Source organism: Acomys russatus, chromosome 27 (genome assembly GCF_903995435.1).
Source record: "Acomys russatus chromosome 27, mAcoRus1.1, whole genome shotgun sequence".
Taxonomy (NCBI): Eukaryota; Metazoa; Chordata; class Mammalia; order Rodentia; family Muridae; genus Acomys; species Acomys russatus.
The window spans coordinates 57,809,973-57,833,652 of record NC_067163.1 but is presented as its reverse complement, the minus strand read 5'-3'; the positions used below and the strand labels follow the sequence as shown (position 1 = coordinate 57,833,652).

Sequence of the window (23,680 nt, the reverse complement as noted above, 5' to 3'; positions counted from 1 at the left end):
GCAGAGAAACAGTAGACAACTAGGCACCTCTCAGACCCCACAGGCTCCGTTACCGCCAGTGTCCCTGATGATGAAGACACAATTGCAAGGCCTCCCAGACCTGAGACTGGGTGGAAGCAGACACAGCGCAGGTTCACCTTGCTCAAGAAACACCCATTTCACAGGACCGACCCTACACTAAGGACACATGTGCCCCGAGAACAAAAGGAGTGCGGACATAGCAAGGCCACCACAGAACACACTGCTTGCTTGCTGCCTGATGGACCCCAAACTTAGCTGCCCATTGTTACCATCCACTTCCAGGAAATGAAAAAGGAGCAGCCCCAAGAAGGAACTTCAGAAGGAGCCTCATGAGATGCATGCTCAGGCTGGGGCCAGTTTGGGGTCAAGTGATGCTGAGGACTGCTGGAGCAGATACCCCTTCACCCAGCCCTGGCACCCTGTCATGTCTGCCACACACAGCAACATCAAGGGATAATTCACGCCGCCACTGCCTCTGTCCCCCAAAACAGGGTTTCTCTATGTAGCCCTGGCTGTCCTCAAACTCAGAGATCAGCCTGCCTCTGCATCCTGAGTGCTAGGATAAAGGCTACTACATGCTCTTTTTATATCTGTGTCCAGGACAAAAGTCCCCTCCTCCAGGACAGTGCTCAGATGCTCTCTAGGCCTCTAGAACCTCCAGTTTTGAGGACTACCTAAAAACTCACAGAATCTGGGCGGTGGTGGTGCACACCTTGAATCCCAGCACTCGGGAGGCAGAGGCAGGCGGATCGCTGTGAGTTCCAGGCCAGCCTGGACCAGGACAGTTAGTCCAGGTAGTCCAGGACAGCTAAGGCTACACAGAGAAACCCTGTCTTGAAAAACCCAAACAACAGCAACAACAACAAAAACTCACAGAGTTTGACAAGGTCTACCTTCTTCAGGGAGACAAAATGCCAAACAGACAAAACCTGGTTCCCAAGTGACATTTGTTACCTCGTTTCCCAAAGCCACAACTGCCACACAGCTCTTCTCCCGGATCCTGGTCACAGCAGAACGCACCACTGTGCAGGACCAGGCAGAGCTGACACACAGCTCCTGTACCCTCCTTCTGACAGGATCCCTGGCATTTTAAGTTGTCACTTTTCAGCAGAAAACAAAGCTGAAGCACAAGATGCAGACAAAGTTCCACGCACATTGAACAGAGCCCGTGAGATGCTGACAGGTTAACGCTCACCCAGCTCCATCACATAGGACTGGCAGGTCAGGCCTTCCCTACTCAGGACGTTCATCAGCTCACAACACCCATCCAGGCTGACACCCCAACAAGGACAGAAGTTGACTGCAAAGGATGCTGAGCCAGGGCATCAGCAAGGCCAGCATGACGGCACACCGCCTCCCTGCTCTTCACACCAGCTCAACCCTGCCTCATGCGTCGGGTCAGATCATGTCTCCATTTCTCAACCACAACACGATACTATTCAGTGTCAGAAGTGCTGTACCTTAACTCTGGGTAAGTCCCGAACTCTGAGCCAGTCACCTTATTACATGAAGCCAGTAAGAAACAAAAGTACCTCGTCCTCTCCTGGCCACAGCAGACACCCTAGCATCGTGCTGTCAGAAAGGGTATTGGCTTCATCCCACCTCCCTTTATAGAGAGGTTAGGAACAGAACACACTGCTGGAGTTCAACGCAAATTAATTAGGGGTATACATTATCTCCTTAGATAGCTGGAAAAACTCACACAATCCACCTTGCATGAATTCCTGAAGCAAGCAAACAGAAGAAACCATTCTAGAATAATTCACATAGACCACTGCAGCCCTTCCAGATCGGCAGGCCGGCAGAGGCGGGTGATCTGACGTGGGGAATGATGGCCATGGCCCCTGCTTCTGCAGGACTGAGGACAGCAAGACAGCAGCTCTTGAGATCTGCTCCAGAGCCCAGCAGTGCTTCCATCAAGTCTTCCTTCACCAAGCCTTCTCTGTTGCACCCAAGCCACAAACCTGCCCTTGGCTGCCCCATCCTGGACCATGACTTCACCGCTTAGCTTTTCATGGGACTGTACTGTCCTGAAAAGTGAAATCTGTTAGCTGTAGGGTCACACAGACCCTCACAGACACATCTCAAGCCACCTGTGATTTTTCTCAGTCACCAAGGCTCCCATTGGGCACTCCACAGCTAGCCTTCAGGTCATGGAGAGGTTCCAGGGCTTCTTGAGAAAATGGGGCTTGGAGGCAGCTCTTGAGTCACAGGCTCAATAGGTGAAACCATCATGGAGAAAGGAAGCAGGGTCCCTCTCTAGGAAAGGAGGCGGGACATGGAACACCTATGAGAAGCCCATTTAGACTACCTCTCGGGCAGACACGGCCCAGGCTTTCCTCAGCAGCAAGGGCACCACAGAACTAAGAACAACCCTGCCAGTGGCCAAAGGGGGGCTCGCCATGACTCCCGTGCAGGAGGGACTCATAGCCCTCACCTTCCTTCACAACACAGACTACAGCAGATGTGCAGGAGACCTCAGAGGCCATTGGCAACCCTGAGCTAACACACACTGAGGTGAGTGAAACTTCCACAGTCTGGAAGTCTGTTAGCTGTCTTTTGCAAAGGAGAGGGGGGACTTCCTGAAGGGCAGACCTGACAGAAAGGACAGCGCTTGCTGCTGCTGAGGCTAGAACACAGCACAGACAGCTTTCCTCCAGAGACCTCCTTGGTCAAGGAACTGGTCAGTGAGATGTTGTTCCCAATTTCAGAGGCTGTAGACTTCAGGTCAGCTGCCTGGCACTGATTGTTTTAAGCCAACAGCTAAATTTGTCTGCCATAATTGCATGCTCATAAAGGTAAGCATTACATGACACCATTCTCTGTCACTTTTCTCTGAAGAGGGTTAATTTTAGTGTTGGCTCTTCAACTCTGTCCCCGTTTTGTATTTTTTTCCATGAACATCCTAAATATGTGTCAATTACAAAGTGGTGGAGCTCATCACTGGGCAGAGCAGAGCAGAGAGCCCTGAGCCAACACACAGCTCTTACCTGGGCCCTGAGTGATCCTGGAGAAAGCCCAAATGCCCAAGCACCCTGCAACACCTCAGCAAGAAATCAAGGGTAGTCCTCCAGGCTAAATTCTACAAAGAAATCCTACAAAGCCAGCACCTGTCACATACACTTAGTTGTCCGTATTCATGTGTGGTCACTGACAGCACATTTAGGGAAACAGTTCCCTCCTCACTCAAAGACAAGTTCTTAACTCCAGCCACCACAGTAAGTTCTCCTATCACTACAGTCCTTTGAGATATACACTCCAAGTAACTAACCCACAGGCCAATAAGCATACTAACACTTAGGCCCAAGGGAAGAGTCAAGAAACTAATATGTAGGGGCTGGGCATGGTGGCATGTCTTTAATCCCAGCACTTGGGAGGCAGAGGCAGCAGATCCTCTGTGAGGCCAACCTGGTCCACATACATAGTAAGTTCCAGAGAGACTCTGTCTCAAAATAAATAAAGGAAGGAAGGAAGGAAAGGAAGGAAGGAAGCAAGGAAGGAAGGAAACTGGGCCCTCTATCTTCCTTTGTTTACTGCCTTTTAGTCAGAGCCTTACCTAGCACTGGACCCCGAGGTCGCTGCCCCACCTGATCTGTAGCATCATGCCTATCCATCAAAGCACTTGCTGATCGCAGCCGTCTCACAGGCAACAGTCAGGATCCCTGATAATATTGCAGCAAAGGAATGAAACACATGGGAGGTAAGTAAGAATTACACTACAGCCAGGCGATGGTGGCGCACGCCTTTAATCCCAGCACTCGGGAGGCAGAGGTAGGTGGATCCTTGTGAGTTCGAGGCCAGCCTGGTCTACAAAGGGAGTCCAGGACAGCCAAGGATACACAGAGAAACCCTGTCTAGAAAAAAAGAAATTACACTGTGGAAGCTGGGTAGTGGTGGTGCACACATACATTTAATCCCATCAATCAGGAGGCAGAAGCAGGCAGAAGCAAGCCAACCAGGCCAGCCTGGTTTACGAAGAATTCCGAAACAGCCAGGGATACACAGAAGAGGAACCTTGGCTCAACAACAAACAAACAAACAAACAAACAAACAAAAATAATTACACTGTGTACACTGTGGCTTCAGAAGAGATACAAAAGCCACTGAGACTTCATTTTCACATCACTTGTTTTTATCTTTTAATATTCCAATCATGTGATTATAAGTCAGTAATAAATAATAAAAAAACAAAAAGCTAAGGAAAAAATACTTCCTAGAAGATTTTCATCTAGCCTGTCCCTCCTCCACCCCCAAAAAATGTCTAAAATGTTTACTAAATTACTGTCCAGTTGATCTTAATGGGGCCTGAAGACCAGGAAGAAGAAAATTACTTTGGATCTGGCAAGCAGATTCTTACAGAGATCAGGACACCTCCATTCCTACCAAGCCTGCATAACGTCAATGATTCCAAGCACACTGCTACGAGTAACAAGCCAAGCACAGGCAAGGGAACCCACAAAGACTCCATGCTTAAACCTCAGATCCACCCCCCCACCAAGCCCAAGATGATTTTTCTTCCATCCAGAGCATATTAGAAAGTGATCTCAAAGACCACTTCCTGATCTCCCAGCAAACACTTCATATCTGAACGCCTGTTCATCTTCCCATGGCCCTGCTCCTGCCAGAAGCAAGGACACCGGCCCCCTACTGCCAACAAACCTTTGGAGAATATACAACAGGTGAGATTAGTCTGTGCTCTCACAGGAAGAAAAAGGGGTCCCTATGCTCACAGGACCCTTAGCAGAGGAAAATGTGACATAAAGTGACCCCTTATAGTTAAATCTTGACAGCCAAGGGCTCAAAGCACCAGACTGCCCCTCAGGTGTGGCAAGGAAGATGGAAGGAGGGCCGGAAGGAAAGAGCGAGAGAGCAATCAACTGTGATGGCCAGTAATTCAGTACCAAAACCCCAGGCTCTGATCAGGCTGGCAATGGATCGTTTAGGCCAAAAAAATTTGACAGGAAGGATCCAACCCTCTGCAGGGTAGTCTTTCCTAGGCAGCGACCCCCAGGAGAGGTTTATACACGCAGGTCCAGTCTCAGAAAGAGAGGAGACTCTCCAGAAATCCTAGGCACCGGACTAGGAGCAAAGCGGGCCTAGGGTTCCCTCTGAGCCCAGGAAGGAGGTTTCAGCCAGAAGACCGAAGGGGAGGAAAGGCCGAGACTCGAGAGACGCGGGCTGCCCGAGTCATCGCGGGGACACTAGTTGCTTCCCACCTGGCCCCCGGCAGGGAGACCTTCGGGGGGTGGGGAGGGGGCGGTCTCCGTTCCCGGAGTCGGGAAGAGGCAGGTAGGGCACGGTAGGGAGCACCAAGGGCAGCCCGGCCGGAGCAACGGAGGAGAAGCAGCTCTGATCAAAGCTCCGAACGATCCCTCAGTCCAGGCCGCGTGAAGCCTCGGCCTCAGGTACCCTGAGCTGCCGGGCTATCCGCCTTGCCTGTGGCCCCCGGACCCAGGAGAAGGAGAGACCGGGATGGCAGCGGCCGTGGCGGGCAGAGCGCCGCCGGGAGAGACCCCCCTGGCCCGGGGCGCGCCGGAGGGGGAGGGTCCCGGTACATGCGGCCTCGGTCCCCGATCGCGCGGCAGTCACTTACGTTGCTCTGGGAGTCGATGGCCTGCAGCAGCCGGTCCCTCATCTGCTGCGGAGACGCCGGAGCCGCTGTCATTGCCTGGGCGAAGCGGGGGGGAGCGGCCGGGCCGGCGGGCGGGCGGGCTGAGGCGGGGGTACGCGGGTCAGTCACTCGCCGGCCTCCGGGAACGGAGCCGCATGTTCCCCGCGGCGCCGGAGGAGGTCGGGGCGCTCGGGGGAGATGGCGGAGGACGGAGGGGAGCGGAGGGGACCGGAGCTCGGGCCCCGGACCGCCGCCGCCGCCGCCGCCGAGCGAGGAGGAGGAGGAGCCGACGGAGGAGCCGCCGCCGCCACCGCCGCCGCCACCGCCGCCTCGAGAACCAAACTCCAGTGAGCTGCCCCCGCGCTGAGCACTCTGGGTAACCCGCGCCGCACGCAGCGTCGGCGCCACGCTGAGGAGGTTGGGAGATGGGGGCGGGAGGAGACGCCGGGGTTGGGAGGGGCCGGCTCGTGCGCCACGCCCATTGAAGGTGCGCAGGCGCGCGCAGGCGCACTTACCAGCTCGTGCCGCCCCTCTCCTCGGCCGGACCGAGGGAGCCGTTGGGAGGCGGTTGGGCGGGGCAACGGACGCTGCCGGGGCCACGCCCACTCCGGGCCAGGGGCGGGGCTTCCCGACGGAAGCGCACGCGCCAGGTCCTGGATCTCCGAGGCTTCCTCCGGGGTGCCCGGGGGCTGCGACGCGGGGAGGCGCTCCCCCCCCCGATGATGGCCTCCTGCAGAGCGAGGGTCTGGGGCGGCCGTAGCGACCCTGAGGAGGGCAGCCCGCGCCGCAAGGGCGGCCGTCGGAGGAGCTCTGCGCAGCCGTCGCCGCTGCGGAGGCCCGAGGCGCGGGTCCGCAGGGCAGTGCGTGTCCCCGTGTGACCCGCGCGCTGAGGGGATCTAAGGGCACGTCTGGGAGCCGCCGCCGCGGAGAGCGCCAGCCTGCAAGGCTCGCACGACGCTGACACCTCGGCACTGCAGCGGCGCGGGGCCCGAACTCAGGAGGGAGCACAGCTCTCGTCGCCGGCTGGAGGTGGCCGGTCTACGTGTGCGTGGCAGGATGCGGAGCTGCAGCCCGCCGTCCTCCTCTCCGCCTTCCGGGGCCACTGAGCGCCAATCGCTTTGCATCTCAGGTGCTGGAAAAACGGGAACGCCTCAGCGAGGAGGAAAAGAAGTGCCAAGGTCACCTGGAGTTTTAGGTCAAACCCAGAAACGAAGGATGTCACAATATGGGTTCTGGTCCCCTGTCCCTCGGTGACCCCTACAGATGAAGGAGTGGGAGAGCGGGCTCCGAATTTAGCGTACTATACTACAGTGACCCCGGGAAAAATAACTTCCCTTTTATGTTGTTACCTTAAAAATCCAGACTTGAAACGGAAGAGAAACAACTAATAAAACCACATGTAGCCGGGCATGGTGGCCCATGCCTTTAATCCCAGCACTTGGGAGCCAGAGGCAGAGGCAGGCGGATCACTGTGAGTTCAAGGCCAGCCTGGTCTACAAAGCGAGTCCAGGACAGTCAAGATAACAATAGAGAAACCAAAAAAGAAAGAAAACCACGCATTCCTGAGAACTGGGCACCTCTTAATTTTGAATTTGTTATACTTTAGGGAGCGTGGCTGGGGCGTGGGGAGCCAAGCATTTTTGTTTGTTTGTTTGTCTGTGTAATATCCCTGGCTGTCCTGGACTCTAGTTATTGTTTTTTGTTTTTTCGAAACAGAGTGTCTCTGTGTAACCCTGGCTGTCCTGAACTCACAAAGATCTGCCTACCTCTGCCTCCTGAGTGCTGGGATTACTATGCCGGGCAGGGAGCCAAGCATTTTAATCCCAGTGCTTAGAAGCAGGTAGACTCAGCCCTTTCCTCTGCCCTGGAAAAATTACAGCTTTTATCAATAGGGCTGCTCATGGCTGAAAACTTTGCATTACACCAGTGAAGGAACAGGAATACTTCTCAAGTATGCTCTCTCCCGGGCAGGGGTTTGGAGCTCATGGTCCAAGTTGGAAAGCAGCCCATTTTGAAGATATATTTAATCTCACCAGATAAGCAAAATAAACAAGTTCCTTCGTCAACACTGGCTCCCAGTTTTGGAGTTTTATGGCAAGATTTGTGAAGCCTGAGCTGCCACTGCCGCCCTAGTGCAGGATTACAGCTGTACCAGCTTTTATTGTCATTATTACTTGTCTTTTTGTTATTATTCGTTGATTTTTTTTTTTCCTCCCCCTTATACAGCCTCTCACTATGAAGCCCTGGCTAGCCTGGCTCTCGCTATGCAATTATGGCTGGTTTGGAACTCACTGTGTGTAGACCAGGCTAGCTTCGAACTCACAGAGATCCACCGGAGTCTGCCCTCCAAGAGCTGGGATTAAGGGGGCTGGAGAGATAACTCAGAGATTAAGAGCACTGACTGCTCTTCCAAAGGTCAGGAATTCAATTCCCAGCAACCACATGTTGGCTCACAACCATGTATAACGAAATCTGTATACATAACAAATAAATAAATCTTAAAAAAAAAAGAAAATTATTTTAAAAAAAACGAGCTGGGATTAAGTGCACCATCCTGCCCTACAGACCTGCTACCTTAATTGTTCATTCAATAGTATAGTAAGTCTTTTTTCAAAACAAGTATTATGATTAAACAGGCAATTAGTTTTGCATGGGTTAAGTGGGAAAACATGGGACAGTATTCAATTTACCTGCCAGCTGAATTATTTTAGACTTCTCCCAGATTTTGGGAGCATCATGTGTAGTCTAGGCTAGCCTTGAACCTTTTTTCTTTTCCTTTTCTTTTTTCCTAGACAAGGTTTCTCTGTGTAGCCTTGGCTATCCTAGACTCCCTTTGTAGACCAGGCTGGCCTCAAACTCACAGAGATCCCCCTGCCTCTGCCTCCCGAGTGCTGGGACTAAAGGCGTGCGCCACCACGCCTGCCTCCCCATCTCTCTCTCTCTCTCTCCCTTATTTTTTCTTTTTTTTTATGTTTTTTTTTCCTGGAATGGTGGTACATGCCCTTAATACCAGCATTCAGGGGACACAGAAGGATCTATGAACCCAGCCTAGTCTATATAGTGAGTTCCAGGACAGAAAGGGATATGGAGAGAGACCCTGTCTCTAACAAATATTTGATGTCATAGAATGTTTTGCCTGTAGTACATCTGTGCATCCACATGCTTGACTGGTGTCCACAGAAGCCAGAAGAGGGTATGAGACCCCTGGAACTAGAATGATAGGCAGTTGTGAGCTGGAAATCGAATCCTGTCTTTGTGCAAAGACAAGTGTTCTTACCTGCTGCACCATCTCCAGCCCTGGCCTTGGGCTCTTCGTGCAGCCCCCACTTCCCCAACACTGGAATTACAGGCACGCACCACCACCATGCCTTGCTCTTCTTGTTTTCTTTTCTTAAAGATTAATTTTTATGCCTGGCGTTGGTGGGGCACACTTTTATACCCAGCAATCAGGAGGCAGAGGCAGGCAAATCTCTTGAGTTCAAGGCCAGCCTGGTCTACAAAGCGAGTCCAGGACAGCCAAGGCTACACAGAGGGACCCTGTCTCGAAGGAAAAAAGGAAGGAGTGTGTGCGCGCGCATGCCAGTGAAGCAGCCAGAAGAGGGTCATCGTGTAGGTATGAGGAATTGAACTCTGGTCCTCTGGAAGAGCAGCAAGCATTTTTAACAGCTGAACCATCTCTCCAGCCCATTTTCTGATTTTTGTTTGAGAAAGGGTTTCTCTCTGTAGCTCCAGCTGTCCTGGACCTCACTCTATAGACCAGGCTGGGCTCAAAACTCACAGAGATCAGCCTGCCTCTGCCTCCGGAGTGTCCAACTTCCATTTTATGGTTTTAAAATAAACTAAAATATTGCGGAAGACCTATGCACACAACTTTATTCTACTTGCTCATTTACTTAAGTTTGGTTTTATATAATATAGTTGTGTTTGTGTGTTATGCGTGTGCCACTGCACAGGTGGAGGGGACAACTGGTAAGAATCAGTTCTGTTCTTCCACCATCCTGGGGACTGGCGTAGGCTTGGTGGCAAGTAGCTCCACCTGCTGAGCCATCTGGCCAACCTTGTTATTTGCATTTTTGAAACAGGGTCTCCTGTAGCCCAGCCTAGTCTTGAACTTGTAATTCTCCTGCCTGAGTCTCAAGTGTAGTCCTGACAGTAAGAAAGTGGAGACAAGAGGACCAGGAATTCAGGTGCAGAATTGGCTACTTGTTGAATCTGAGGCCAGCCTAGGCTGCGAGTCTGAAACGAGTAGGCATGTTACTGTCACTGTGCTGTCAAGTGCTGATCTCTGCCCCATATCTGTTTGCAGTGTTTGTTTTGAGAATCTCCTGTCTAAACTTGGCTCCCTAATTGTCAAAACCTAATATGTCAATAAAGCAGCTTAACACGGAATCATTGAGCAGGGCTGGACTTCCTGCCAGCCAGGGGAGGAGAGAGAGGAAGTGGGGATTCAGATGTGAGCAGAGGTTCAGGAGACGTGAGAAAAGAGCAGCTGGAGCAGAGAGAGCCATGAAGTGCAAGAACTGTCAGGAATTTACTCTGGGAGGAAGCCACACTAGCTTAGAGGGTTAATACAGACATTGCTCAGTTGCTGTGCAGTAAAGCTTATTAAATAAATAACAAGCCAGTCTCAATTATTTAGGTGGTAGCCAGGTTAAGAGAGAAACTGCCACACACATTTTTTTAAAGTAACACCAACAGAAACTGTCCTCAGAGAGTAAGGGCGGGGTTGCTGGAGAGATGGCCCAGAACCTTCAGGAGAACCCAGATTCTACTCACAGCACCCACATGGTTGCTCACAGCAGTCTTAACTTCCAGTACCAAGAGATCTGGCCATCAGGAAAACAAGACTGTAAGCTAGATGTGGCCCTCACACCAGCCTTCCCACACAAGGAAGGGAAGGAGGACAGTGCGTTGGCCTGTGCAGCTCCATGGTCTCAAAAACCAAAGATATCTCCAAAGAACACAGATTCACACAAGTCCTGAAGCTGAGTGCAGCTGGAACTCCAGGGAGGGCAAAGGTTACTCTGTACAGGACAACTCGGACATGTCTGAAAGGGTGGCGCTCCAGCTGAGACCAGCCAGCGTTCTGTGCGCTCGGAGCTGCTGTGTAAAAGCGCAGGCATTTCTGCAAAGGAAGCGATTGCAGCTGACAGACATGCACACACGACCCAGGAAGCAGAGTGCCTGCCAGCGCTGCCACTGCCGAGCCGGACACAGCAAGTACCAGGAGGCAGAGAAGCAGGATCACTTAGGGATGTACAAACTGTCACCCAACACTGGAGGTGAAGGCAGGATCAGGCCTTCAAGATCATCCCCAGCTACAAATGTGGGGTCCAGTGTGGGCTATAGAGGTGCCCAACTTCTCCCAGCAAGACCACGTCCTAAGCCTATCTACACAGCACCAGGACCTGAGGACCAGCTGTTCACACATCTGAGCTTAGGGGTCCATTCTTAACCAAACCAGCACGTTCCACTTGACTCCCATAGGCTCACAGCCATACCATACTACAAAATACATTCAGCCCAACTTCAAAAGTCCCACAGTCCTTCACAGCCTCAGCGCTGCCTACAAGTCCAAAATCTGTTCTGAGACTCAAAGCAATCTCTTAATTGTAATCCCCTATAAAATCAAATTTTGAATTACATAGCTCTCAAAATGGCACAGAATACACATTACCATCCAAAAAAGGCGGGGGGAGTAATAGGGGCATAGTGAGAAAAACGACCAAAGGGCTAAAACCCACCAGGGCAAACTACAGAGCCTATAGCTCCATGTCTGGCCCAAGAGGGCTAAGATGGCTCTGTGCATCCAATCTTGCTGTTTGCAACTCACTCCTCTCTTGGGCTAGGTCCACTTCTTTGGCAGACATCCCACGGAGCTGGCATCTCCGGTGTCTTGGGGTTTCCAGTGCAACCCAGGCTTCACTTTCACAGCTTCACACCACAGCCTCTTAAGGACGCCAAGCAGGCATTCCCCTGCCGTGACTCCCTTTGCCCTGCTGGGAGGAAACAACCGGGTGGGGTCTTGCTCTGAGGGCATCATTCCTTCATTCAGGACAGAGCAGGCCTGTCCTGACTGACGGTAACCGGAGCAATTCCAGCCTTCAGTGCAATACTAAGCCCCCTGAGTATTTTTCCCCCTCTTCAACCCATACATTTCATGTTTCTTTCTGCCCCACTGCACTTTTTCATTGAAAGCCTGCATAATCGTCAGCAACAATAACCACAGACTATACATAACCTTGGAATTCCCTCCACTAAAGGATGAGTCCACTGCTGGCAATGCGGCAAGTTCTCCCGACCAACAGACAGCAGCCATGTTCTCTGCCCAAACTGTCCAGGGGTAGTCTCCAGCCTAGTTCTGTAATAGTTCCCTCCGAGACCCCTTGAGCTGGGCCGTCACAGTCCACATCACTCTGAGCACTGCTGTCGTCCAGGCTCCAAGCGCGACTAAGGTGACTTTTATGCTTTCTTACAGGGGTGAACTGCTATTTGTAGTTTAAAGTCCCAGTTTTCCCACATTTCTTCCAAAAAGCAGTCAAGTCTGTTACAGCAACAGCCCGCTCTCTAGTACCAACTCCTTTTTTTTTTAAGTTTTATTTATTTTTTATTATGTACACAGTGTTCTGCCTGCATGTACACCTGCAGGCCAGAAGAGGGCATCAGATCACGTTATAGATGGTTGTGAGCCACCATGTGGTTGCTGGGAATTGAACTCAGGACCTCTGGAAGAGCAGTCAGTGCTCTTAACCTCTGAGCCATCTCTCCAGCCCAGTACCAACTTCTTTTGTTGTTCTTGTTTTGTTTTTTCAAGACAGTGTCTCCATGTAGCCCTGACTGTCCTGGAATTTATTCTGTACACCAGGCTGGCCTTGAACTCAGATCTGCTTGCCTCTGCCCCTGCTGGGACTAAAGGTGTTGAGCCGTTGCCACCCAGCTACCAATTTCGTTACTTCTCTGTTGCCATGATAAAACCCCTTGACGAAGCCATTCGCTGGCACTGCCTTCAGTTCAAGGCCAGCCTGGTCTGTAGAGCAAGTTCCAGGAGAGCTGTATTAGAATTCTCCAGAGTCGCAAAACTTATGGAATAAATACATATAGAGAGGGAATTTATTGGAAGGACTTCCAGGCTGCAGTCCAGCTAACCCAACAATGGCCAGCTGTGCACTGAAAGTCCAAGAATCTAGTAGTTGCTCAGTCCCATAAGGCTGGGTGTCTCCGCTGGTCTCTGTATGTGCTGGAATCACAAAGACATGGGATGGATGTGCCAGTGAGGCAAGGCAAGCAGGCAGAGAGCAAAATCCGCCTCCTTCCATGTTCTTACACGGGCCTCCAGCAGAAGGTGTGGCCTTTCTACCTCAAGATCGGGAACGAAAACCTGTGTCTTCACCGTCAAAGGTCCAGACTGGAAGCAGATTCGCCCACTTCAAACCAAGCAGCACGGCGCTCTCTCTCACAGGTGCACCCTCCGTTTCTGGACTGTCCTTCACGCCAGACAGCGTCAGGCTGACAACCAAGAACAGCCACCACCACAGCCAAGGCCACACAGAGAAACCCTGCCTCAGACAAAGACAAACCCAAAACACCGGGACTAAAAGTGACCTAAAAGGAGGGGTTTTCTCGGTTCCAGGGCCTACCTCCTCCAGCAAGGCCACACCCCCCAGCTCTTTTTAAACGTCACCAATTGGGTAACCAAGTGTTAAATGCCTGAGTCTATGTGGGCATTTCAGTTTAAACCACCACAGCAGCCCCAGCTGTTGTTGGTGGTCAGTCCTGTGGCAGTGCTCCAGCCCCATAGGCTCTGGCCTTCCAAGTCAGCATCACCACATTCCCGGCTGCTTTTTGTTGACTGTGTGTGTTGTTTGGTTGGTTGTGGGGTTTTTTGTTATTGTTGTTGTTGTTGTGTTTGTTTGTTTTCTCGAGAAAAGTTTTCTCTGTGTACCCCTGGCTCTCCTAGGTGCTTTGGAGACCAGGCTGGCCTCGATCTCACAATGATCCACCTGCCTCTGCCTCCCAAGTGCTGGGATTAAAGGCGTGCGGCATCATGCCCAGCTGGGCAAAATCTTTTATTTGGTTCATGATCAGTGCTTTGTCTGTGGTGAATAGACATTTGGTCATGTCACTCCAGGAAAAGTTCCCAAAAACACACATGAAGCCCCAATAAAGGACAGAAGGAACAACTGTGTGGTGTGTATGTCTGTCATCTGTGGAAAACAAGATACAAATTCTGCAGTAATTGATTTATGAGAGTCTCCGTAACAAAGGTGTCCACCCTAGGCTGCCTAAGATAAAGAATGGGAAGGAGGGGAGGAAAGGGGTCTAATCGCGGCCAGCAGCCTGCACCTTCCACCTGTTTTGTGAGCAATCCTGGGGATCACAGAGGTGTTGAGGTCTGAGAGCTCGAACAGAAGCCTTTGCACTCTGGCCTTGAACTCACAGTGATCCACCAGCCTCTGCCTCCCAAGTGCTGGGATTAAAGGCGTGTGCCACCACACCTGGCCCCAGTTTTTTGTTGTTGTTTTTTTAAGCATGGCTCTGCTTCAGACATATGGCACATACCTCTCATCGAACAGAAAAATGTAAGGTACTTTGTCAGATACTTCATACAAATTTGGTAAAGAAGATAATAAAATGGATGAAAAGAAAATGCCTGCCTGTCACAGCTTGGCTGTCGCTCAGGTCCAGCCATTCCGGAGGATAGCCAAGCTGGGATGAGTGAGTCTGCTATGTCCTGGGGCAGGGACCTCACAGACTCTCAAGCCAGCTGCCAGAAAATGAAGCTGGATTTCTGTCTGCTCCTCACTCCACTGAACCTGGCCACCTAGACTCCAAGCAAATCTGAAGATTGCCTGAGCAGCTGCAGCCCAGCGGACAGTGCACACACCGAACAACAAGCAGTGCAGGCCTCCTCAGCAGTGCCTCCACTAGGCTGCATCCGAGCACAATTACCATGGGCTCTGACTACAGGATGAGTGAGTGTGCGTGCGTGCGTGCATGCGTGCGTGTGTGTGTGTGTGTGTGTGTGTGTGTGTGTGTGTGTATGCACGCGCATGCATGTGAGTCCACATATGGAGGTCAAGGGAGAAGCTGGAGGAGCTGGCTTTCTCCCTCCTGGGCTCTAACTCAGGTCCCCTGGCTGGACAGTAAGGGCCTTTACTTGAGCCATCTCACCTGCCCGAGACCTTGTCTTGAAACAAACAACCCCAACCCCCACAAACCACAGGAACAAAATCTCAACAACAACAAAAGGCAACACCCCCCTAAAAATTACAGAATTGGGGAGGCAGAGGCGGGCAGATCTCTCTGAGTTCTAGTCTAGTCTGTCCTAGAGAAGATCTAGGTCAGCCAGGAGGGCTACATGTAGAGACTGTCTCAAAAACAAACCAAGGCTTCAGAGATGGCTCAGCGGTTAAGAGCACTGGCTGCTCTTGCAAAGGACCCTGGTTCCATTCCCAGCACACACACGGCAGCTCACAACCATCGGTAACTGCAATTCCAGGGGATCCAGCGCCCTCTTCTGGCCTCCCTGGGCACCGCATGCACTAGTGCAGAGACATACATACAGGCAAAGCATTTATGCACATAAAAAATATTAATATTTTTAAAATTAAAAGTTAGATGCAAAGGTAATACTATACAGAGAAGCCTCATGTATCACACACAAAGAATTCCACAGAGAACAAGCCAGGAAGCTATGCTCCAGGTAGCCTCCCAGCAGAGCCACCCTGTGCAGGTGATGCTAGCCTGTTAACAAGTCCATGTTATAATCACTGGATATCAACATGAGCAGGTAGTGAGAAACTTATGGCAAAACAGAAGCCTCACTACTGGGGCAGGAACAAGTGCCCCAGAGCCTCTCCCTCACTATATACAGCACCCTAGAAGCCACCAAAGGCCACAGCACATGCAGCAGTCTAACTGAGCACACTGCACTCCCAAAGCCATTTGGTGCAGGATTTGCTGACAAAAGAACCAGGAAGTGCCCATTAGCTCAGAATGTGTGTGGGATGGCGCAGAGCAGAGGACAGAGCTGTACCTCTGCCTGGTCAGAACATCACAAATATAGCCACAAGTAGATGCTCTGGGAAAATTGGGGGGGGGGGGTCACTATTATGCTGGAAATTAGTGCACTTCGAAAACTGTATCTTCTAGCAGGGACAGCCAGTGTCTGCAGAGCTCCAGGCATGCTGTGCTCATGTCCCACCCCCAGGCCCTCCACAACACAGTGGGAGCCATCCAAGAAGCAGGGACAGACATGGTGACACCACACGTTCTGTTCAGGCCAAGTTGGGAGGGTGGAATTTAGCTCCCACCAGAGTCCAGATGAAAATTCTGAGTCCCTTGATTCTGGCCACAAGTAACTCCAAACTCAAGGTGGCTGCTGTGCCAGGGTGGCTGCGCCCTGGATGACAGGCCCTGAACCCTGCTCCCCACATACCGTGGCCTCATCCACATGCCCTCGCTGTGAGTACTCTTGGGGACTCTTCTATCCTCCAACATGGGCCTTGCTCACCATGAGGCCTACAGAACCCTGAAGGCCTCCAGTGTAGACACTACTGCCAGCCCAAAGGCACTGTCCTTTGGAGCCATCAGTGACCTACAGGCAGCCCTCATCTAAAGAGTCTCAGGTGGGAGGGACGCCGCTGGATCCCAGGTGATAAGTGGAATTCTGCAGTTCTTTGTTGGTGGCGTACTTCCAAGAGGCCACTTGGGTAAGGGTAGGAGTAGACACACTGCATGCTGGTCAGGGTGGCTGGCAAGATCACCCGCAGACAGCTTGACTTGTCTGTCAGATTTGTGAAAAAGGAATAAAAGGAGGGCATATCCAGGCTGCACTGGGGGGTGTGGGAGGCAGAAGGCAGCACCTTATAGTTTGTAGCTCAGAACCTGGAAAACAGTAACTGAAACTCCACATCCCAGTACTAAGGTTGGATTACAGGTTTGACCTTCAGGAGCACTTAGTGGGCATGTCACTTCAGGTTATATATGTCTGGTTTTAGCAGAGAAAAGACCTGTTGCTTAATAGGATCGCAGCTTCTTGAACCTCTGGACTTGAGACGCATCTCCAAAGGTCTCACAGGGACTCCACCCCTAAGCCACAGCCCCAGCCCCTCACTGGGGGATTCTAGGCAAGGGTTCCATGCCTGAGCCACGCCCCCAGCCGCTTACTACAGGGGCTCCAGCCTTAAGCCACGCCCCCAGCCCTCACTAGGAGATTCTAGGCAGGGGCTCCACCTCTGAGCCATGCCCCCAGCCCTCACTGGGGGATTCTAGGCAGGGGCTCCACCCGAGCCACGCCCCCACCCCCTCACTGGGAGATTCTAGGCAGGGGCTCCACCTCTGAGCCACGCCCCCAGCCCTCACTGGGGGATTCTAGGCAGGAGCTCCACCCCTAAACCACGACCCCAGCCCTCACTGCGGGATTCTAGGCAGGGGCTCCACCTCTGAGCCACACCCCCAGCCCTTACTGGGAAATTACAGCCACATCTCCAGCTACAAGTTTCTGAATAACTTTCTAAATAGACACATCTATGGGGCTGGGAATATAGCTAAGTGACATTAAGAGAGGCCCTGGCCCAGAACCAAACCAAACCAAACCAAAATCCAGATTCATTACATTCATCTGTTTCCACTTTCCACATGCATAGTAGTCCAGAAACACTCACCAGAACTTAAGAGTGAGATACCAGCTCTCTGGAGGGAAATACTACAACTGAATGCAAACCCCATGACAGCATTCTGTTTTCTTTCTTTCTTTCCTTCTTTTTGTTTTGTTTTGTTTTTCAAGACAGGGTTTCTCTTGGTAGCCTTGACTGTCCTGGACTCACTTTGTAGACCAGATTGGCCTGGAACTCACGGTGATCCACCTGCCTCTGCCTCCCCAATGCTGGGATTAAAGGTGTATGCCATCACCCCCAGCTCAGCATTCTGTTTTCAATGCGCGATTCCTTCTAGACGCCTTGTTTCCCTGAAAATACAGTCCTGAGCTGAGGAAGGCAGAAAGGCGTCCTGACTGTCCAACACTGGGGATCAGCCAACAGTGTCGTATGTCTCCTTTCTGATGGAGAGTGGGCAGGCTGGGGGTGGGAAGGATGACGGAGAGTGGGCAGGCTGGGGGTGGGAAGGATGACGGAGAGTGGGCAGGCTGGGGGTGGGAAGGATGACGGAGAGTGGGCAGGCTGGGGGTGGGAAGGATGACGGAGAGTGGGCAGGCTGGGGGTGGGAAGGATGACGGAGAGTGGGCAGGCTGGGGTGGGAAGGATGACGGAGAGTGGGCAGGCTGGGGGTGGGAAGGATGACGGAGAGTGGGCAGGCTGGGGGTGGGAAGGATGACGGAGAGTGGGCAGGCTGGGGGTGGGAAGGATGACGGAGAGTGGGCAGGCTGGGGGTGGGAAGGATGACGGAGAGTGGGCAGGCTGGGGGTGGGAAGGATGACGGAGAGTGGGCAGGCTGGGGGTGGGAAGGATGACGGAGAGTGGGCAGGCTGGGGGTGGGAAGGATGACGGAGAGTGGGCAGGCTGGGGGTGGGAAGGATGACGGAGAGTGGGCAGGCTGGGGGTGGGAAGGATGATGGAGAGTGGGCAGGCTGGGGATGGGAAGGATGATGGAGAGTGGGCAGGCTGGGGGTGGGAAGGATGATGGAGAGTGGGCAGGCTGGGGGTGGGAAGGATGATGGAGAGTGGGCAGGCTGGGGGTGGGAAGGATGATGGAGAGTGGGCAGGCTGGGGGTGGGAAGGATGATGGAGAGTGGGCAGGCTGGGGGTGGGAAGGATGATGGAGAGTGGGCAGGCTGGGGGTGGGAAGGATGATGGAGAGTGGGCAGGCTGGGGGTGGGAAGGATGACGGAGAGTGGGCAGGCTGGGGGTGGGAAGGATGACGGAGAGTGGGCAGGCTGGGGGTGGGAAGGATGATGGAGAGTGGGCAGGCTGAGGGTGGGAAGGATGATGGAGAGTGGGCAGGCTGGGGGTGGGAAGGATGATGGAGAGTGGGCAGGCTGGGGGTGAGAAGGATTATGGAGAGTGGGCAGGCTGAGGGTGGGAAGGATACGCAGCCCCCAACTTTGACTTAATCTGGTTCAGTGACATCCACATTACCACAGTCCCTGGAACAGCCTGGGGTAAAATACTATTATAGCTAGGTTTGGTCTCAGCACTCAGTGGGTCAGGAGTTCAAGGTCATCCTCAACCACATGTTGAGATTGAGCCAGCCTGAGCTATTTGCAACCCTGTCTACAAAAAGTCATAAAGACAGGCTAAGAGTGGTGGTCAATACCAAAGACCCATTATCCACGGCAGCTCACAACTGTTTGCAATCCAGTTGCAGATCCGAGGCCTTCTGGTCTCTGCAAGCCCTGAATGCACATAGTCCAGACATGCATGCCGACATGATACCCAAATATATAAAATAGAACAAGGTTTTAAAAAAACAAAGAATCAAAACAAAGCAAAATGAAAACCCCATAGCAAACCAGCTGCTATTTTCAATTGCCTATTAGGGCCCCTCACCTCAGCACCAAGGGCGTGGCCGCCTCTGAACCTCAAGCATCTCAAGCGTGAGCTTGCCTCCTTCAGAGGCCTGGAAACGCAAGCCTTCAGACTACTCTGCCAACATCACAAGCAATGAAGTCACGGTCACCAAGCAATGATAAAGGATGGCCCAAAGTCACTTTATTAACAAACAGCTTGAAAGCACAGCAAGGTGTCTGATAACCTGTTACCAGCAGCGAGTCTTCCACTGAAGCCGAGTATGTGGCTAACATCTTCCTGTATAAACGGAGGCTGCTGGCCCCTCAGAGTGGAAGGGAGGCTATTCAGCTGTCACAGTCAGCCCTGCATCCTGGTGCCTGACCACATCGATTAGCAACAATCCATACAAGGCCAGGCGTAGTGGTGCACGCCTGTAATCCCAGCACTCGGGAGGCAGAGGCAGGCAAATCAGTGAGTTCGAGGCCAGCTTGGTCTACAAAGTGAGTTCAGGACAGCCAAGGTGACACAGAGAGATCCTTGCTTAAGAGAAAAATGAAACATCATCTGTACAAATCAAACCAAAATAATCACTAGCAAGCCAACCAAGAAACAGCCCGGGACAGGATTCTGGAGAGGCTGGGATGCCAGGACGAAAGAATGATCTAGGTGTGTCTTTCTCCTAAGGGAGCCTGAGCTTGTCACGGTCTTACAGACTTCCTGAGGCCCCGGAGCACAGGCGGAACCATGGCTGATAAGGGTCAGATGGCTGGAAGGTGGACACTCCCACGCATGTGAGCTCGGGCCTTCTGGGAAGGTCCCTGGTTTTCCAGTAAGAGGCATTCTTGAAGTCATGAGAAAAAGGACCGGAGCCTTGACATCCAGCAGTGAGCGCTTGTGTTCAACGGAGGGCTCAAGAACCGAACAGTCTGGAAAAGTCAGAGGGGAGATGCCCATGAGGACAGGAAGTGGCTGCTGGGAAATCCCCGGCACACAGCTGAGAGTGGTGATGCGCAGCAGCTACCCCAGCTTATGGCCAGCCTGGGCAACCCAGCAAGGCACTATTCAGATAGAATCATTATCACCTAGACTTGTTTCTGCACTTTCTGAGCTTAATCATAACTGTTGGCGGAGCTGGGCATGGTGGCTCACTCCTGTAATCCCAGCACTCGGGAGGCAGAGGCAGGCAGACTTCTGTGAGTTTGAGGCCAGCCTGGTCTACAAATCGAGCCCAGGACAGCCAAGGCTACACAGAGAAACCCTGTCTCAAAAAACCAAAAACCAGGGGGCTGGAGAGATGGCTCAGAGGTTAAGAGCACTGACTGCTCTTCCAGAGGTCCTGAGTTTAATTCCCAGCACCCACATGGTGGCTCACAACCATCTATAATGTGATCTGATGTGCACTATATACATAATAAATAAACAAATCTTTAAAAAACAAAAAACAAAACCCTAACCGCTGGGCAGGAGAGATGACTCAGGGAATAAAGGTGCCAAGCATGATGGCCTAAGTTTGATCCACAAGATGGACATGGTAGAAGGCGAGAACCAACTCCCGCAAGCTTCCCTCTGCCCTCCGCAATACAAGTGCACCCGGTGCACACACATAAAATAATAATATATACTACAAAAAAACAAAAAACCTGTTGGCTGGACACTGAGGCACATGCCTTTAATCCCAGGAGGCATGCTGCCCCTGCTCACCTGGCAGGTATGACCTCAGATCCATACCTCACGCTACATGTGAAAACCATCTCAGTGGTCGGACTCACTTGTGTCCTGGGACCCCCCAAGTCTGAGGGTGGCCTGGCCTACACAGTCAGACTCTTGTCTCAAAAAGTAAAATAAAATCAAAGAGAGTGGCCATAAAACAGAAGCCAAGTTGTAAATCGTACCTCCTGGCTTCTACCAACGCTTTGGGGGCAGGCACCAGGAGCCTGCTGGACTCGGGAGCCACCGCGCAGTACAGCTTAACTCAGCAGTACAAGTGCAGAGCACACTGCAACCCAGGCTGCAATCAGCCTGGCAGGGACCCGGCGTCCTCACCTCCAGAGTTCTTATTTTGGAAGCAGGGGTACCCTTGAGAGTCAAGTAGGGGCTGGCAAGATGGCCCAGCGGGTACTTGCTGCTGAGCCTGGTAACCTGAGTCTGACTCCCAGGACCCTCGTGATGAGAAGAGCTGCTAATCCCACAAACCATCCTCTGGCCACGCCCCCACCCATACGTAAACAAACAGCGAAAAGGGCAGGGCTCCGAAGGCGGGACTCACACTATCATGCAGAGCATCATGAACACATTCCACAGGGCGATGAAGATCCGGAAGTACCGCAGGCTCAGTAAGAACTCCCGGATGTTGTCTCCTGCAAAACCAGAAAAGCATGGCTCCTGAGGCTGTCACCCATGACGCAAGCCTGGCCTATTAAGACTCCGTCCTGGGACATGGGCCTAGTTACCAGGCTTGGTGGTACCTGCCTTTGCTTGTTAGACAGACCATCTCAGCAACCTCTGTAAATTGGTTTTTGAGACTGAGTTTCACTATGGGGCTGAGACTGGCTCAGAACTGCCTCCACGCGGCAGGCTCAACCTCCCATCAATGCTCTAGCATGACAGCACTAGTGGACCTCTGCCACATCCACCAACCCAAGCCAGCTTCCAGCAGCACCACCATCTGGACACATTTCTCTCTCCCTATCCCTCACCCTCACCCTCCAACACCCTCTGAGTCACCCTGTGCTGAGTTCCACACCACAGGACCACTTTTCCCCCCAAGACAGCATCTCTCTGTGTAGCCTTGGCTGTCCTGGACTCACTTTGTAGACCAGGCTGGCCTCGAATTCAGAGAGTTCTGCCTCCGGAGTGTTGGGATCAAACGTGTGCACCGCCAAGGCCAGCTCGCAGGACCACGTTCCCCCCACACCCTGTCAGCGCAGACAGCCTAGAGGCTGGCACTATGGTGGGCACTCAGTAAAGGTGATGAGCAGGGCATGGTGGTGCACTCCTGTCATGCCAACATCTAGGAGGCAGAGGCAGGGGAGCAGGCATTCAAGGCTAGCCATGGCTCCACAATATCACATCCCAACAATAAAAATGAAAAAGACGGAAAAGCACAGGTTGGCGAGAGAGAACAGGCGTCCTGGAATTGGACTGTGCAAGTGTAAAAGCCAGGAAGGCATGCTCACCTGTGCTGGGTTCCCTCGATTCCTCCCCAAAGCCTTGTGTGTCCTTCTTTTTCCTATAAAGAACAGTAGATAGCATCCACTTTCGGTGGGACATAAACACCACTGGGTCTCCTAACCCTGACTCCCAGCTGGGAAGGCCATGAACTTCAGCTCCGCCTCCATCACAGCTGGGTGTGCAGCCACTGACAGGGCAGAGTGGCTCCAAAGGCCAGAAAAGGACATCCCTGACGGATGAGCCTGAGGCTCTCTGGAGACGCAAGCAGGATACCCCGGGGAACAGGGGCTGCGGATTTTTTGCTGCTGTTCTACGTTATCAATTTGTGAGTGAAATGGCTTGTGTGGCAGTCAAACGGACAACAACCCACAGGAGTTGGTTCTAGTCTTCTACCATCCAGGCTCCGGGAATCGAACTTAGGTAGTCAGTCAGTCAGGCTTGGCGGCAAGCGCCTCTACCCGCTCAGCCACCGCCCTCCACCACACCCCAACCCCACCCCCGGGCCCAGAGAATACAGATTTAAAGTTCCAGGGATGAGGCAGAACTGCCAAGGCCTGGGAAAGCAGCGCGGAGGCGTGACTACAGTGGGGACTCGAGGGGCGGGGCCATGCGCGGGGCGGGGCCAGCATGGCCCGGCGTGGGCGGGGCCTGGCTACCCGAGAGGCACCGCTCAGCGCGGCCTACTCACAGTTTAAAGTTGAGCACAGCCCCTGCGTTCATCAGCAGCGTCCTGCGGAGGGACAGGTACGGTCACTAAGGTTCCCCCCGCCCCGTCTGGCTGTCACTCTCCCGCCTCTGACACCCTGCACTCTTATTACCCGAACAGCAGGATGTCTCCGATCATCCTTACAGCGGACGCAGCCACCAGGACAGGAAGCGGAAGCCTTGAGGAGGGGCGGAGGAACACGAGCCTACAATCCCGAATCAGCATTGGCTGGTTTCGGAGGGTGTGGCGTGATGTCACCTACGGGGCGGGGCTTGGGGAGGCGCCTGCGCAGTGTGGCGAGCTGAGAGGGTCCTGCTGTGTTTTGGCTTTGGCCTTGGCTGGGCTGCAGGTTCGGCATCTGCAGAAATCGCGCCCTTGACCCCTGACCCGCCCCGGGGACGGAGAGCGGACGCGGCAGAGGACTGAGCTCCAAAAGAACCCTTGTTGGATCCCCACGGAGGGCTGCGATCCCGGCTCCGGGTATCCCCCTGCCTGGCTTGTACCCTCACGGGCCTCCCAGTTCCGACTCGTGTGGCCCAATGGATCGGACAGACCTTTCACAACATGAGGCCTGGGCTAAGGTCCACAGCGCCCGAAAGGGGAAGGTCCTAACTCAGTGAACCCTGGGACACTAGGGTCTGGGCTGGCGTTCACAGAAGAGCAGAGTTCTGGCTTGTGGAGCCTCTGGGAGAGACAACACCAAAT

General features: G+C 52.8%; 2 protein-coding genes across 3 annotated transcripts in view; both read right to left on the bottom strand.

The window, feature by feature from the left end:
* Nucleotides 1-5,884, bottom strand: part of Med26 (mediator complex subunit 26) — a 46,448-nt gene extending 40,564 nt beyond the window's left edge. The window contains exon 1 of the mRNA XM_051169508.1: nt 5,615-5,884. Coding sequence (XP_051025465.1) covers nt 5,615-5,686 — 72 coding nt within the window. The 5' untranslated portion in view covers nt 5,687-5,884. The remainder of the gene's footprint in view (nt 1-5,614) is intronic.
* A 13,728-nt stretch (nt 5,885-19,612) lies between these two features.
* Smim7 (small integral membrane protein 7) lies at nt 19,613-23,198 on the bottom strand. 2 transcript variants are annotated; one of them, XM_051169864.1, is made up of 5 exons: nt 23,088-23,198; nt 22,958-22,999; nt 22,275-22,327; nt 21,365-21,455; nt 19,614-20,024 (listed from the first exon to the last, which is right to left on the bottom strand). In XM_051169864.1, the coding sequence occupies exons 1-5, from the start codon at nt 23,111-23,113 to the stop codon at nt 20,009-20,011; spliced, it is 228 nt and encodes a 75-aa protein (XP_051025821.1). In that variant the 5' UTR covers nt 23,114-23,198; the 3' UTR covers nt 19,614-20,008. The 2 variants fall into 2 exon arrangements, with proteins under 2 accessions (XP_051025820.1, XP_051025821.1); XM_051169863.1 differs by lacking the exon at nt 22,275-22,327 and having other exon boundaries at nt 19,613-20,024; nt 23,088-23,181.
* Nucleotides 23,199-23,680: the final 482 nt, after the last annotated feature.